The 18675-nt window shown below is 35.0% G+C and overlaps 1 protein-coding gene across 1 annotated transcript in view; it reads right to left on the reverse strand.

Annotated features, from left to right (window-relative positions):
- The window catches only part of LOC106878380 (CLIP-associating protein 1-B), a 157840-nt gene extending 146828 nt beyond the window's left edge, over positions 1–11012 (reverse strand). The window contains 2 exon segments of the mRNA XM_089364292.1: positions 9669–10143; positions 10961–11012. Coding sequence (XP_089220418.1) covers positions 9669–9845 — 177 coding nt within the window. The 5' untranslated portion in view covers positions 9846–10143; positions 10961–11012.
- Between the last annotated feature and the right edge of the window lie 7663 nt (positions 11013–18675).

An 18675-nucleotide genomic window follows, 5' to 3' on the forward strand; every position in this document is an offset into this window, starting at 1 on the left:
TAATTTTTTATATATATATTGAAAAAATTCATTATAGGTATAAAGATACCATAAACAAGTATAAAAATGGCGAAAATATATTAAAATCAAAATTGAAAGAAAATGGAGGGGATACAAAAATGACATACATCATCTGGTAGACATTCTATTATGTCTGTTTATTCCAAAACAAAAGGGAGTATTATAAGAATAGATACACAATGCAAAGACTGTGTGCTACACAAATATATACTAGTAATAGTAATACATAAAAGAGTAAAAGATTAAAAGATCAGTTCCTTTTGTTTTGGAATAAACAGACATAATACAATGTCTACCAGATGATGTATGTCATTTTTGTATCCTCTCCATTTTCTTATTTGCCGTATAAATTAAGGGTAAACCACTTTTTACCCCTGCCCATATACGACACTCGATTGCAAAATTGCCACGCAATAACCAGCACTTGGATATTAATAATTGGACACACTAGCAGCAGTATATTGGATAGGTACTATCCCTTAGTTGGTTGGCTTCCCAACCTCTAACTCGCATGGAAATATATATATATATATATATATATATATATATATATATATATATAAAGAAAAGTAAATAATGAAAAGTTCCTAGACACCAGATCAATTTTGTCAGAGAAAGGAGGGTCAGTTGGTCCCTGGGAAAGAATAATTTGAACAGTAAAAAAACTGCCTAATCTGGTTTGCTACTGTCTCTAGCAACACCACTGCTCACATAATGATTATAATAATTGCCAATGAAATAAAATTGTTAGATCATATCTGATTCTGTTTGCAAGGGTAAAACAAATTTGTTCTATGGCTGGCTCAAGCAAACAAGAAACATGGGTGTAGTTACACGTAAACCTAAGATTCATATCTCAAGCAAAGTTTTTGTGTTTGTAGATTAATTTTGTGATGAATCATAAGAAACAGATCGATTCCAACTGATCAAAGACATCCTGAAAGAGATTAGATGAATTAGGGATTTAAAATTCGAAATGCTTCCAGCTGCTTCTTAACCAAATTGCTGTATGCCTAAAAAAAAAAATACTTCAAATCTCTACAAGGTGATACAGATTAATAAACCTATTTTGACTTGAAAGCTTATTAGGGTTGTTTGAGCTTGAGTAACTGCTACATCTTCACTTTGCAGATATTTCTATATTCCATAACATTATGAATGTGGGTCTGACAAACAGAACAGATGCTTCATACACTTTTGCAACTAGTCACATAGTAATGGCTCTACATCAGCAAGAAACTCCACTGCTGAGTCATACAAGTTAACAAGTCTTCGCAAGCTGTCACTTCTTGACAACCATTCTGTGCGTGCAAAAGTAATAGGCTAAAAGCATCATTATTTTATTATTCACACAATATTGCAAACAGTTGTGAATTCAGAGGATGTATTTTCAGTTTGTTTGTTTTTTTCTTTTTGTTGATTTTTTTTATCAACTTGATACACATGTTTAAGGCATCAGGAGTTTATTGGATAAATGATGGTATCTTTTTAATACACAATGAACAATCTGTAGATCAGAAACCTTTTCTATGAGTAAACGTAGCAAATCTTTTCTAATGATCAGTCATTGCTTTTGCACCATGAGCAACCATTGCTGTAATATCTTAGAGGGGAACATGTTTCTTCATATATCATGGCACTCCGTCGCTTACGACGTCGAGGGCTCCAGTTGATCTGATCAACGGAACAGCCTGCTCGTGGAATTAACGTGCAAGTGGCTGAGCACTCCACAGACACGTGTACCCTCAATGTAGTTCTTGGGGAGATTCAGCATGACACAGAGTGTGACAAGGTTGGCCCTTTGAATTACAGGCACAACAGAGACAGGAAGAAAGAGTGAGAGAAAGTTGTGGTGAAAGAGTACAGCAGGGTTCACCACCACCCCCTGTCGGAGTCTTCATATATAATGCTCCATCATCATCATTTAACACCCACTTTTTCATGTTTGCAATGGTCAGATGTAATTTGTTGAATTAGATTTTATATGGCCGGATGCTTTTCCTGTCACCAACCCTCACCTATTTCCAAGCAAGGCAATATTTCCCCCCATGGCCAGTCATGTTTTCCATGGAAGACTGGAACTAAACAATATTGTTTGCACAATAGCGATGCTTACTTACAATCATCATGTGATGTTAAGACAAGGGAACACACACACAAACACACATGCAATGGGCTGCTTTCAGTTTCCCTCTACCAAATCCATGCACAAGGCTTTGTTCAGTCCGTATTTACAGTATAAGACACTTGGCCAAGTTGCTGCATAGTGGGACTGAACTCAAGACCACACAGTTGGGAAGCAAGCTTTGTAACCACAAAGCCACATTTGCACCTAAACACCAAACTTGAAAAATTGTCTCACCATTTGCATCATCTGTTAACTCTTTAGCATTTAAACTGGCCATATCCAGCCAAAAACGTAATTGTGGCCAGTGACACATGAAAGACACTCAGTACACTGTAAAGTGGTTGGCATTAGGAAGGGCATACGGCTGTGGAAACCAAGCCAAAACAGCCTGGTGCAGCTTTCAAGCTCCAGTCAAACCGTCTTACCCATGGAAAACGGATGCCATGATATCTAAGATATTTTCAGTCTCCCTTGACACTGGCAGGTGCTTTAAAAAAAAAGTCATTAAATTTACTTCTAAAATTTTCTTTCAGTGTTTATCTTTATTTTCTTATCAAAGTGAACCCTCCTAACGCAGTAGCCTTCATCTTGAAGATTTCATGGCATCATTACTGAAAGTCTTTTCACATAATAGCCACATAAATATTGTTTAATAATATAAGGTACGAATCCCAATTTTTGTGAATATTATCTACATTTCTCAGTATTAACTACTGTCATTAAGCTTATCAAATATTTTGCTGAATTTAAAAAGCAAATGCACAGCTATTAGTTCACTGCAACCTCTCCAGCAAGTATGGATGTTCAGTATTTGCTGTTTGTAACTGGGTTTTTTGGCAATATAGCTAAGAAAATGACACAACCAGGAAATTCAGTGTAACATTGACGCAACCCAAATTTTCACAACACACATGAAAAAGCCAAAACTGTGCCAAAAATATTTTCAAATGTTACAAGACAACATTGCTTAATGATGAATACTGAAGTTAATTGGTTTATCAAATGTTCAAAAAAAAAAATAGAGCATATAAGAGAAGAAAATCTAAGTCAATTCATCCATGTTAAAACCAGTATTCAAGGTTTCACAATCAGAAGACTTGAACTAATGATAAACCATTATAACTATATATCATCATCGTATTTATTAAATGACACAGCTATGGAACAAGTATATTCATATGTGCATGTATACATACATACATACAGAAAAGTTGTAAGAATTCAATATTATATAAACAGCTTGAGTTATATATTAATAATATACAAATAAGGTGTACTAGTTTTTCAGATAGACCAACAGCAAAACAATTTCATTTCTAGTACTGTGCGAAGATAAAAACTGAGTACATCTAGACACTGATTGGCTACTACTAGCCTGACTGACAGTAAACAAAATACTGGAGGCTTTTTTCCTTTAACATCTTGATTGAAGTCTTCAAAATTTCTATCAAATTTTGACAGAAGAAAGATGTTTTTATTGTTTAAAAGGAGTTCTAACTTTTATGACTATGTGAGAATAAAGGTCATCTCTGTCATTCAGCACATAATGTAATGACTTTAATATAAAGTTTAGACTCAACAGATATACAGCCAGGAAAAGAAAGAATGCCAAATATGTTTAAATGTCTACTAAATATCAATATTTATAAAACTTGGGCTATTCAAGCAAGATCTTTTATCTTCTGCTTGTTTCAGTCATTGAACTGTGGCCATGAAGGTCAAACAAATAACTCACTGTGCTTGTTACTTTTAAGCCTAGTATTTACTCTATCGGTCTCTTATGCCAAACTGTCAAGCTTGAGGGACATAAACAAACCAATACTGGCATAGGGGACAATCAGAGAGGCACGTGTGTGTGTGTGTGTACTTTTACTCGTCTCAGACAGGCTTCTTTCAGTTTCCATCTACCAAATCCACAAGGCTTTGGTCAGCCCAATTTTATAGAAGACACTTGCCCAAGGTGCTATGCAGTGGGACTGAACCTGGAACCATGTACATGGGAAGCAAACTTTTTAACCACACTGTTAGACAGAATTTTGAAAACCATAAGCTTTAAAGTTCTCTTATTCCTTATACCTGACAAACTTGCAAACTTGCAAACTTTATTTCATGATTAATGTTTGCCTGGGAAAGTACATATTGTTCAAAATAAATATATATAAGCATGGCTTGATATTATCAGGGCTAAGGTAAACCTAAAAAACCTGGAATAAAACAGAAGGCAAGGAGTGATGAAACCAATTTTAGGTAACTGATAAGAAGCAGCAATCTACAAATATAAAAAAGGAATGAAGATAAAACTGAAGTGCTTCTAGTTTAAAAACAGGAAAAAGATAATCATTTTTCTCTTTTTTTTTATACTCATATTACTGAAGATTTATCAACGGGCATTTAGTAGTCACTGAAATAGTGTAACATATTAAACGAAGAGTTATTTAAACAGGCTATGATATTATACTTTATATGCAGGGCAAGTAATTACGCTATTTCATTTGTTCCTTCTCATGTATGTGTGTGTATGTAATATAAATCAAAACAGGAAATTGGAAAATTTTTTGCTATTATTCATTCACCATTACATGCGTTTCATTTGCTAATAGGAGTCACAAAATTGTACACATAGAAAACATGCAAGATATCTCCTATCAGAAATTCTTCTGACAGAGAATCAAATATTTCACAGGTTTTCTATATGTGTACAATTTTGTTAACTCCTACTAGCAAATGAAACACATGTAATAATGAATAGATAATACCAAAAAATTGTCCAATCTCCTGTTTTGTTATTATTACTCTGCAGAAGATGTTTTCCAGTATTTTGCAACTCTTATGCCTACCTCACACAAATACGATATCTACATACAGATTTGGATTACTGAAATAAGAAGCTGTGCTTCAAGAGGACACAGCTTAGATCTTAACCCTATCAAACAAAACAGGAAGTTGGAAAAATTCTTTGGTATTAGTCACCATTACATATTTCATTTTCCCTACCTACATAGTGTGTATGTGTGTGTGTGTATATATATATATATATATGAGAGAGAGAGAGAGAGAGAAATAGCAACAACTTTTCTTAGGGAATTTACAAACATGTTAATGTATCACATGTGTTTCCACAAACAGAATGTCTCTAAAGATCACAATCCATGTTCCTGGGATGATTACAGGGTAGTCCATAGTATCCGTGGCCATTGGGTTGATCATCTTTATGGATTCATTTCTTCACGCGATATAACATTAATGGATGCTCAACAGAGGGATGCTTGTCCCTTCTGATCAGTGCAAAGCTTGGTTGAGGTATGTGGGAATTTCTGGGTGTATTAGGTAGGGAGAAGGGGAAGATGATGGAAAGAGAGGAGGGAATGGTAGTTATATGGGTAAGGTAGGTGTGTGTGATGGTGATGGACTTAATTAGCTATTTATCCAGCAGATGGGTCAATGATGGGTTGCCAACAGTAGTGGTGGTCAGTCCTTCCTTAAATGAGAATGTGCTATCCATCCTCGACATCTGCAGACTGAATAGCAGAATAAGTGCAACATCACCACACACACCTCCATCCCCATAGAACTACCATTCCTTCCTACCTTTTAATCACCTTCCCCTCCTCCCCACCAAATACACACAGAAATACCCACACCTCAAAAGTGATAAACAACCCTCAGTTAAACATACATCAATGCTATATCTCCTGAAGAAATGAATCCATGAAGATGGTCAGCCCGATACCCACAGATACTACGGACTACACTGGAATCATCCCAGGAATATGGACCGTGATCTTAAGAGACGCGATTTGTGGAAATGCGCATAATAATGCACTAAATGTCTATAAATTTCATCCAAAGATTATTATTATTGTATTTCTCCTACATTGTATCAGTACAGTTTGATAGAATCCCCAAAACTGGCTCACCAGTCAGCATTATTAGATTGTGACTGGCATAATGGAATAGGGGCTTCATTTGCATATTCAAAAGGTTTCCCATAGACAAATTTAAAAGATGTGTGTGTGTGTGTGTATCATACAAATGGCACCCGTGCCGATGGCACGTAAAATCATCCATTACACTCTCAGAGTGGTTGGCGTTAGGAAAGGCATCCAGCTGTAGAAACCAAGCCAAAAATGAAACTGGAGTCTGGTGGAGCCTTCCAGCTTGCCAGCCCTGGTCAAACCGCCCAACACATGACAGCATGGACAACTGATGATGATATATATATATATATATATCGATTCAATAAGATTAATTAATGTGGACAGGTAAATGAGAATGTACTTGTCATCGCACATGAAAACTGAACGCTTGTCTTCATCAGCAGCAGCCATCTGGTAGGACGAATGAAATAAATCTCGATTAAGCCAAACCCATCTTAATTCTCATTTTCTCGTATAATCATAAATCCGTAATCCTTTCTTTTTACCCTTTAATTCCTATATTTACTCATCAATGCATTCTGTATAATGAAAAACAATTTTTCTGCAGTGTATCAGCTTCGTAACCATTGATGGAGGTATCAACATCAATTTAATTATATATATACATAAAGCGTAAGAGAAATTCAAAACACAGATCACGTATATTGGTAACAAATATGCCAATTCTAAGAGCAGGATGCTTGAAATCTATCCTAGTACTTATTTCATTAAAACTCCAATCGCATTTTGATGTACAAGATGAAAGGGTTGATGAAAGAAAGGCATTTAGTCCAGGGCTTTTAGTGTTTCCGATATCGTCAACATAGTTTTCACTTTAATCATTCATTGATCGTATTGACCTCCACCACAGACCGATTCCAGAACGGTGGAAGACAACAATCAATTTCTACAAAAATCCGAACCCAAATCTACAGATTGTTTATCGCTACTAATTCGACTTTTCACTCTCAATGAATATAATTTCTCATACTGACACAAAGAAATGTGTAGCATATAACCTAGAACATAGAAATACGAAACTAAATTCCCTTTGGCCATGTATTTATACCGTTTTGGTTAATTAAAAAACATGCAGAAAAAAAAAAACACAGTCCACCCACTGCCCCCAGAAATATGATCATACGTATTGTCTACATCCGAAAAGGATCTATAAGTGTGTGTGTGTGCGATCGGATGCGCTCAGCAAGTTCAAGCCCGTGTTCTTTTCTTTCATTAAAAGGGGAGATACTTAGAGATCACATACTATGAGACAGAATAAATTATTGATTAATATAGTAAGTATATTATAATCATTACAAAAAAAAAAAAAAAAAAAAAAAAAAAAAGGAAAGAGAGAGAGAGAGAAAAGAGAAATAATTATCTATTTGACTGCATAAACAATTATTCATTTTGCCGACCAGAATAATTTTCTGATGCCAACCTCCACTAGACATATTATTAAGGGGCACCAACCATCGCTGACAGAGTTTTAGCAAGACGTTCTTGTTTTTTAATTATAATTTTTTTTTTCAAGTACGAGAACAGACATTTTCAATTACAAAATGTTTATTTTCTGCGTAAAATAACGATCGTAACAATCCAATATTTAAGTTAGAGTATCAATATCGTAATGTTGAAATATCTGTTAATATAGAGGGAGGAGACAGACTACCAGCACAATATTATTAAAAAAAAAAAAGATGATATTCAAGTCGAGTGAGAAAGAAGTGAAATGTCCGAATGACATATGCAACAAACTGCTGGGTGAATGAGTCATCATCATACTGCAGTATTAGAAAGCTCATCGTTAACAACAATCATCATCATCTTTGTCGTCGTCTACCTTGTACATATTTATTTAAAGAACTTGCAGGCAGAGGTCTCCGACTGCAACAATCAGTGCAGCGGATAGGGAGATATATTACGAGTTGATGATAAAAGATAGATAACAGTTATAGATTTGCCAATCTATCGATGGAGTAATATTTCATTTCATTCCAGTTGTTTATTTCAGAGTGAACTAATTGTGATCGGACATTTAATAAACCCAAATGACATTCTAAAATAATAATGGTGGTTGTATGTGCTCCAATGAACAAGAAAATAATTTAACCATCGACTCATTGGAGCGAACAAGCTGGTCAAAGCAGATTGAATTCTAAATGCATCTGCTCAAATTTGAGGAAGAGATTCAAATATGTTGAATTTAAATAAAGCCTTAAAAAAATATGCCTTTACACTTAAAAACTTAATGTATTTTGATAAGCAATTTTACTATCATTTCAATGCCAAGTAAATTTTAAATATCTCAGTGACATCACACACACACACACTATATATATATATATATATATATATATATATATATATATATATATATGAGTTTTTGTGTGTGTGTGTGTGTGTGTGTGTGTGTGTGTGTGTGTGTGTGTGTGTGTGTGTGTATGCATGCTACATAGATATAAAAGTTTTTTAGCACTGTTAGATTTTAAGACGCAAAAATTTATCTAAGATAAGGAGAAAATGTGTACGGTATGACGGTATGTGTTGTAAAGAAAAGATGGCAACAGTTATCTGTGAGAGAACTCCAACATCCAGATGGGCAGAATGACAAACATGGATGAGGTGATGGATGTGGCGAAGATGGTTGCGTGAATGGTGGGCGAGGAAGTAAAAACGGAACAGATTCGAGATTACAAGAAGACGATCACAACAACACCAGCAAGCAAGAGATATCAATAGAGACATAGATATAGAGAGGGGAATGTGAGGAGAGAAGATGACATCAGGGGTGCCAGACAGGAGAAATTTAGAAAATAGCAGCAGCTATCTATCTGCATTCTATGTATAGCACTTGCAGTGGTAGTCGACCAACAATTGCACAAACACTGCCTCACAATGCATTCTGCAATACAGACAGCAGGCAGAAGAATTATGACAAATCGAAAATCTATTTATTGGAAAAGGGCGGGGAGGTAGAAACGGCTGGGGTTCCTTTTTTCTTTTTTTTTATGATCCTAAAAGAAATCATATCCTTCCATTTGCCCTCCTCCTCCCCCCTCTTAGTAATTTTAATATCAATCACTGTTTACACAAAAGCTCAAAAATAAATAATTATTACAGTAGTTGTAACAGTGTTTGGTGGTGGTGGTGGTGGTAGTAGTAGTGGTGGTAGCAGCAATTTAGTCATCCTTAGAGTAAATCGTTTGCATAAAGACATTCCGACACTGAAAGCTATGAATGACTAACTTCACTACGATACAAACAAAAGAATACGTAAAGCAAAACGGTATTTCAACACCTTAGCTGTTATCAGTCTACTACCTAGGGTAGCGAGTGTTGCTATTATTATTTCGTTGTTTTTTTTTTAATTCCCTAAACGGGAAGAAACTAAGGTTTGCAGATATTTTCTAATTCTCCAGAAATTAAATAGTGCAATATATATACACAACATATTGCATTATTTAATTTCTGGAGCATAGCTTAATGGGGGGGAGGGGAACTTCACCATATTCAGGGTAGAAATGGGCGGAGAGAGGAAATAAATAAATAAATAAAACCTAAAATGGTGAAACCAGAAGTAATAAAACGAAAGTGTTTACCTTGAAGTTACTGCTGTTCACCCATGCAACTAAGCCATTGATGAATTGGTCAATATCCTCGCAATCTAAAGATGCTCCGGGGTCACTTAGATAGGACACAAGTTCAGAATGAACCTGGGTCCGACTCCTTGTATCCTGGGTTACGACATTGCGCATAAAAGTATCCAAAGATGCCATGGCCAAGTTGTCGGATATCTCTGCTTCAATGAGATTTTTGGATTTTAGTTTTAAGGGTTTCAATTTCTTGTATTACTGGCGGTTTGTTTGGTCCTGGTATACTCGTTTAACGATTACAGTTGTTGGAACTACTACATATAGTTACAACATCAAATTTGAGGACGGCAAAGCAGCACAAAGAAGGAACTGTGACGGACCAAGTACAGAGTATAGATGGGGCAAGATACTACTAGTGTTCCTTAATTCAACAAAGGTTCAGATATAATGGCAGGGATGATGGCTGATGTTGCTGTTCGCTCTGAAACGGGGAAAAGAAATAGATATAAACATAGAAGTGATTCAGCTGTTTAAGTGCTGTTTGCAGAAAATATTATAATGACAACAGGTATCCATTGTAATAAAGGACAGGAGAACATCGTGGAATTACTGTTGGTAACGATTAGAAAAAAATCTAAGTTCAATTGTTTAAGGAATCGAGGGAGTTGTTGATGGTAGCATCTCGAAGATGTCAGCAGTCTTCTTCTTCTCTACGTCAGAGCAGCCATATATGGCCGACCAAAGTTAGTCGAGACAATATCAATGGATATAGACACACACACTCGATTATGCAAGGCACTCTTTGCTGTTAGACATTTTAAGGATACAGCAAATACACATAGTTGCCGGTGTTTTTTTTTAAAGAGTCAGGTGCATCTGGGGAGTCACTTGCCAAAGATATCTGTTCCTACGTCATTACAAGCCATATATGGCCGACACAGACGAAAAGCCGCCGCTGCTGGTGACTTGTCTCCACAGAAATATGACCAATATTGACAAATAATGTAAATATACGCATACAAAAATTTTAAAAAAAGACAACTCTTTCTCTAATACTTTACGATAGAATGATCCAGTAAATAAATGAAAGCGATATGGCCTAAAGGAAAAATAACTCCTCATCACACATCACTTAACAAGTATTGCCTTTTTATATATAAGAAGCTGCAATAGAAACAATAAAACAGCCATAATAATAATTACTATTATACCGGCATTAAATTTCCTAAATATATTCAGGTAATTATTATGAATAAAATGTAATTTCTCTCCTGAAATGATTAAATAACAACAATTACCTCAGTAATCGGATCAGCCATCATGGATTGGTAAGTGATAATGCCAGCTCCCGTGAAGTCTCGTTTAATATCTCGCTTGTCTGGTCTTTCTCTCTCTCTCCCCTTCTCTCTCTCTTTAATTGCTTCATTAACGTTGTTGTTGTTGTTCTCCAGTCTTGAAGTGAGATTCTAATTAAGAGAAAAGGGCAATTTTATTTTTAGTAACTAGAAATATCCAGGCTCGAACAGACGAAACATATTCTTGATGTTTCACATTAAAATTAACCTCAAAAATATTCTGAAGTGAATTTTTTTGTTTCTTAAATTCTTCGAAGCAATACATTTTAGAAGATAAATATTTTATTTACCAAAGTATGATGCATAGTGTAGCTACACTATCGTTTCTTTGGGAAAGGCATGTGTTGCACATTCAACGCTTTCTTTTTCCATTAATTTGAAATTTACCAATGTAAAAAATTTAAATGATAATGCTTGTCACAGTTAAATAAAATATAACTTTACAAAGAAATATGCGGCTTCTGCTAGATACGGTTTCGTTCTTTTAAAAGTAATATCTAGAAATAATTTATGTAACTTTTTACTTATGAGAGGAAATACTGTGTTAACGGGTAATGGTAAATTTTCGGCAGTATTTATTATTCTTAAACAAAATATTTGTTGCTTTTAATTTCTCTGAAGATTATTTTTTAAAAAACACATTGGAAAGATTTATAAACTCCTTTGTGCCTTTAATATATGTAAAAGTAAATGTATGCATGTTCCTAATAGTAGGCCCTACGTAAGTAGCTGTAATAGGGGCGCCGCTTATTAAGGAGGTCATGGGACTCTAACTTTTTCTGAAAATTGTTATTTTTAAATTTTGGCAGAGAAAAAAAAAACTAAGACTATTGTATAACCCCGAGTACCGCAACAAGTACTGGAATGTTTATTGATCTGGGAAATAATTAATTTAGAGAAACAATCTAAATTGATATTTTAAAAAGAATAACGCTTTTTCATTTTCGAGAAAATTGATAAAATGTAAGCGAAAATTTTCATATTTAGGCTCTATATTTTTTTTGCGCATTTTTATGAAGTTCAATTTCAACGATCTTTTGGATGGGTTGGCAGCTACAATTCTGAGAAAATAAAAATTCCCGGACGAACTGAGGATTGTCAGCACTTTTTTTAAAGCAATTTATTTAAAATATAATGAACTATATTTATTTTAGATATTAATAATCCTGGGCAAAGCCGGGTACAGCCGCTAGTCCTTCGTTATTCTTAGTCACACAGAAAATGCTGCCGTAAGCCTAATAAATAGCAAAAGGGGACACGGACGAGAAAGTTGATATTGTTCTTTGCAACTGTAAACTGGTGTATTATTTTATATTCTTAAAGTAGGAAATGATGCACATACATCCTGTAAACAAACTTTCTTGATATAAAACGTAAAAAAAAAACGGAGAAACGACATGTAATATGAATGGAGAGGTGACCTGGGTTAACCGACAAATTGATTTGTTTAGAAATTGCTTTCTAAAAAGTAGATAGCTTGTGATAATTAAAAACTACGTTGAAATATGAGGTCTAGCAAATGAGTATAAAGTTGCTACAAACAGTCTCCAATTAACTAGTACTATGAATTGTATATGCTATACGCCTCGAATTTTCAGCGTGGGGGGCCCGCTCTAAATACTCAAGTTATCGGTTTTCGCTCTAAGTTCAAATGCCACTAAGGTCAACTTTGCTTTTCATCCTTTCGAGGTCGATAAAATAAGTACTAGTTGAACACTGGCGTCGTTATAATCGACCCTGGAATTGCTGGCCTTGTGCCAAAATTTTAAACTATTTTATATATTCAACCTTCAACTTTCTTGAATGACTGGGTGCTTGAGGGTGAGCTAATGCACGGAAGGCGGGCGTCAAGTACTGAAAATAATCCCGCGATCGAATACACTTTAAATTAAAACAAATTGCAACTGGTAAACTGAATTGCAACGATAAATTAATAAACTTTTGTTAAATATGAATTATTCGACTTACCTTTCTGTTTCGATTTAATCTCGTCAGTTAATAATTTAGAATCAATTTACTATTTATATTTTACGAACACCTAAATGACTACCTATCCCCCATTATATTAAATCGAGATTTTTAAATGGACATGAAACCTTTTGTTGTATAGTTTTCATCTTCAACTTTACACCGTTGAGGAAAATGAATACACACCATAACAAGTTTCAGTTAATAGTCATATTTTCAACGATGAAGCACAAAAAATTTAAATCATATTAGTTCATTAGGAGATAAATATATAAATCTGTGGTCCTCAAAGGTAGTATTGGGAAGCAGTAATTGAAGTAGCTGGTGAATATGGTCCGGAATAATCATTTAAAGATGTTTTTGTTTACATGTTATTTTTGTTGAATAAAAGCCGCAATAATTATGCACCAATCCAATGTGTGTGTGTGTGTATACACACACGCACACACATAAGGATAAGCATATTAAAAGGGGTCAGTGGGAAAACTCATTTAAATAAAAGGGGTCCCTTGTAGTAAAAAGGTTGGGAACCACTGGTCTATACTGTGAAATTACCTGATCTGGGTTGGAGTTTAGGATTAGGTTTAGAGTTAAGGTTAGGGTCTGGGATAAGACTGCATGATAAAGCGTAAATAGCCAGGTAGACCACACACTGAAGTAGCCCCAAAATGTCTTAAGAAATATCCTCTTTGGCACACTTTTGTTTTTCTCTTTTTCAGGAGATTGTTATTCAAATTTATATCAGCCAAGATTTGAACAAATTGGACAAGAAACTGCATACCATAAGGCAAAGAGATTCTCTCTTTAGAGACTGTGTCAGAGTTCATGTCCTAAAAAGCACAGTGTCTCTGAGATTGAGTTACTGAGTTTATTGGCCATATAGTTGTCTGTTCTACCCAGGCAATTCTCTGGTAAATGTGTTGTACTCTTGGACAAAATGCATAACCTTACCCACTCCATACTGTTTCTCCAACATCAGGTTTCACTCCTATTTCACAGCTAATTGATTAATGGCATGGGAATCTAGCAGTGAAAACATTTCTTCCCTGCCTTCTTTACAGCAGTAAAAAGAAAAAGTCCCACATATACTAGCATGGAAAAATACATAAAAAAAAAGAAGAAAAGAAAGAAATTCTGTTGTTTTTTTTTCCGTTGCAACATCAATGTCACTAATTGGCATTAAAAATATGATAATGTTCACCTTCCAAAGGAAACAAGTCTTGTTAGTATTGTGATGGATATTGGTCAAACACTCCTGAAATAGATTTTCCTTATTTGATGATGAGAGCCTGCTGCCCTCCACAAATTCAAAACCTTACATTATTTACATTTGACGGATATTTGTCTTCATCTTGTTTGTTGTGAACACAACATTTTAGCTGATATACCCTCCAGCCTTCATCAGGTGTCTTTGGGGAAATTTCAGATCTGGGTTCTCCTTCCTAAAGTATTTTTTGTTGTTGTTGTTATTATCATCATAATTAAGTCAAAATTAAAAGAAGAGTGCCATTGTCATCTAGTGAACGATATTTCGACATTTTGTGTGTCTTCAACAGGTTCAAAAAATAATTTTGTCAATCTACTTCATTTTGGCTAATATATAAAGGATTGAGGTAACTCCTCCAGAAGATATAGAGTTAAAATTAAAAGAATTATTTTTTGAACCTGTTGAAGACACACGAGATGTCGAAATATCGTTCACTAGATGACAATGGCACTCTTCTTTTAATTTTGACTCTATATCTTCTGGAGGAGTTACCTCAATCCTTTATTATTATTATTATTATTATTATTCAGGTCACTGCCTGGAATCGAACTCGGAATCTTGGGGTTAGTAATCTGTGCTCTTAACCACTACACCATACGCCCGTGGGCAATTATGGAGTGAATTTTAGCTGCTCATCCGAAGAAAAGCGGAGCTTTATGGACATGTTACTCATCTGAACTAGTTATTCTTTTGCTTGTTCCAGTCAGTGGATTGCAGCCATGCTGGGCCACCACTTTGAAAGGTTTTAATTGAGTAAATCAACCCCACCCCTACCTCTGTTTTTATTTCAAATCTTGTGCTTCTTATGTCAATTTTTTTTTTTTTTTACAAACTGCTAAGTTACAGGAATGTAAATAAACCAATACTGGCTTCATGCACTGAGAAACAAACACAAATACTAGAGTGCACCCCCCCCCCCCACACACACACATGTATCCATATGTATATGTATTGTTGACAGTATCTTAAGACTTTAAGCCTATTTACTCCTTGGTGGACTGTGGTACATTTGAATCTATCTTGGTTTTATATAGTCTTTGGTGTGTTTAATTGTTCTTGGTAACATGGAGCTCTATTAAATGATAATTAGATTGTTGGATGAATTATGATGGAAAGATATTATGGAAAATTTTTATTGATCAGATTTGGAGTTGAGTTATTACTCAAAATTCAGTCAAGCATGTAAAACTTTGAAATCATGTCTCTCTATTTAGGTATGCCAACTTCATGTCTTGAAGTTGGTTTTTGGAGTTCACAAACGAATATAGGTAGGTGAAAAGATTAGTTTGTCTGTAGTATAAATAGGTTTAGTTGTTGATTCTATTTGAACACTAATGGAAGATTTAACCTGTTTGTTTTGGAAATGTGCAGGTTCTGGTCAGAGTTCAGTCCCGCACATACAGCTGTGTAATTAGGTGTATCAGCTTTAGGTCATGGAGTTTTTAAGAGTTCACAAAAGAGCAGGTGAAAAGGTTAGTTGGTCAGCAGATTTCTGCTTTTGCTGGTGTTATTTAAATTTAACCTGTTTCTTTTGGAAAGCTGGAGGCTATTGTTTAGAGTTCAGTCAAGCATGTCTATCTTAATAATTAGGTGTCTCAGCTTTAGATCAAATCTCCCACATGTATTCAAATAACATCAATGACAACTAAACCTATTTACACATCTACTGACAATCTAACCTTTTCACCTACTTACATTCTTTTGTAAACCCTAAATATCTCCAAAACCTGAAGATGAAGCAGCTAAAGGGACAGACCTGATTACAAAGTTCTACATGCATGACTGAATTCTGAACAGCAACACAACTCCAAATTTAATCAATAAAAAAATCTTACATAATATCTTTCCATCAGAACCTATCCTTACAACCTAATTATCCTTCAACAGAGCTCCACTTACCCTTGAAAAATTAAGAATTGACCTATTGGGTGAAGTACCATGTAATTGTTTTAAACAATCTCCTTTGATTCCTCATCACTTAATGTGGTTAGCCAGAACTTAGATTATACTAGAGTGCTTGAACGGTACCTACCTAGATTTAATATGCTGATTTAAGAGTACCCTTCAATCCTTGGGCAATAAACTGCACTTTCAAAGACCTGTTGAGGCAAGTGAAGTTGTTATGGCCGATGACAGTACCCCCTGATTGGCACCCGTGCCGGTGGCATGTAAAAGGCACCGTTCAAGTGTGGTCAATGTCAGTTCTACCTAACTGACACCCATGCCAGTGGCATGTAAAAAGCACCATTCGAGCATAGTCGATGCCCTTGTGCCGGTGGTACGTAAAAAGCATCCACTACACTCTCAGAGTTGTTGGCGTTAGGAAGGGTATCCACCTGTAGAAGCTTTGCCAGATCAGATTGGAGCCTGGTGCAGCCTTCTGGCTTGCTAGCTCCTAGTCAAACCGTCCAACCCATGCCAGCATGGAAAGCAGAGGTTAAACGTTGACGATGATGATGATGATAATCCATTCACTATATATCATCATCATCATCATTTAACACCTGCTTTCTATTTCCATGCTGGCAAAGGTTTGATGGTTTGACTGGAACTGGCAAGCCTGAGAACTGCACTAGGATCCAGTCTAACTTTGAGTTGGTTTCTGTGGGTGGATTTCCTTCCTAATGCCAACCAATCCAAGAGTGTAGTGGGTGCCTTTTAGATGCCACCTGCACTGGTGCCATTACGTGAACAGACACAGGTGCTTTTATGTGTCACCAGCACCGGCCACAACTACGATTTCACTTGGCTTGATGAATCTTCTCAGGCATAATATGGAGGCAAAACTCTGGGTAACCCTATGAACCGGCCATAACTAGCAGTCTCTAAGTACTCTACTGCTCTATAATTTAGAGTGTGTTTCTCTTTCGGATTTATGATTTATTGATGATATATATATTTATGTATGCGTGTGTGAGTGTGTGTGTATAATATATAAATAATATATATATATATATATATATATATATATATATATATATATATATATATATATGCATATATACATACGTATACGTACATACTTACATCTACACGTATATATATATATATATATATATATATATATATATATATAATAATATTAGGGACAAAATCCAAAATTACAGGTAAAAAACTCAATTAAAATCAATTAAAAAAAAATTAAAATTAAATTGAGCCTTATAGTGGATTTTCATCGATGAGTTCTTGAAAATTGGTTATTTTCCCTAAAACTATATATATATATATATATATATATATATATATATATATATATATATATATATATATATATATATATATATATATATATATATATGCATATGTGGGCACAGGACGTCACGAAACGTATACAAAAAAAAAAAATACGAAGTACGAGTACATGGAATATGAACTATTTTTTCGAACAACGAAAGACACAAATGGAAAACAAGACAAACAACATAAAGAACGACCCTTCATCAGTTGAACGACCCTGAACGAATAAAAGGTAAAGTCGGCCTTGGTGGAATTTGCACCTAGAACATAAAGACGGACGAAATGTTGTTAAGCATTGCGCCCGGCATGCTAAAGATTCTGCCAGCTCAACGCTTTGACTCTCCCAGGAATATTGGTTTCACATTTTGGAACAAAGCCAGCTGTTTTGGGGGAGAGGGCAAGTCAATAACATCGACTCCATGGATCAACTGGTACTTAATTTATAGACCCTGTGGGAATGAAATACAAAGTCAACTTCGGGGTAGTTTGAACTTAGAACGTAAGGACGGAGGAAATGCCGCCAAGCATTTTCTATGGCGCGGTAACAATTTTGCCGGCTCGCCACCTCGACTGTCCAAGAAATATTGAAAAAGTGGAAGCGGAGTCACAAAGATTTCTTAAAACAGAAATTGGAAGATTGAAAGATATTGCTTAAGGGAGATAACCACGTACCACATTATAGTTTTAAATGATATATTAGAAATATTTGTTAAAAGTTTTTAAGATATCATTTCAGATTGTGTTATTCATTAAATTTGAAAGTATTTAGAGAAGAAAATGGGCCTGAAAAAAAAAAAAAGGACCAAAACAAAACAAAAAAACCCAAACTATCATAGCCTGAACTTATATGTAAACTTGTATAATATTGGAATTATCTGGAACCAAGTAAAATAGAGAATAAGGTTTTATAAGGCGGACAGCTATCTAAAAAAAAAAAAAAATTTTTTTTTGTTCGGAATGGATATCATCAGCTTCAAGATATTACTAATTTCATCAGCTCTGCATGGATGAAAATTGTTGGGTCAATGTTTACAACTTGACTCAGAAACGAAAATCAGGAAAAAGAAAAAAAAAAATTGTGCAACAGGTGTAAAAAAAATGTGTAGGAAACGAAAATCAGGAAAAAAAAAATGCGCGCAAAGCAACGGGAGAGGATTTTGGAAAATTCACAAGATCCGAGTTTTTC

Source organism: Octopus bimaculoides, chromosome 16 (assembly GCF_046866305.1).
Source record: "Octopus bimaculoides isolate indiv1 chromosome 16, ASM4686630v1, whole genome shotgun sequence".
Taxonomy (NCBI): Eukaryota; Metazoa; Mollusca; class Cephalopoda; order Octopoda; family Octopodidae; genus Octopus; species Octopus bimaculoides.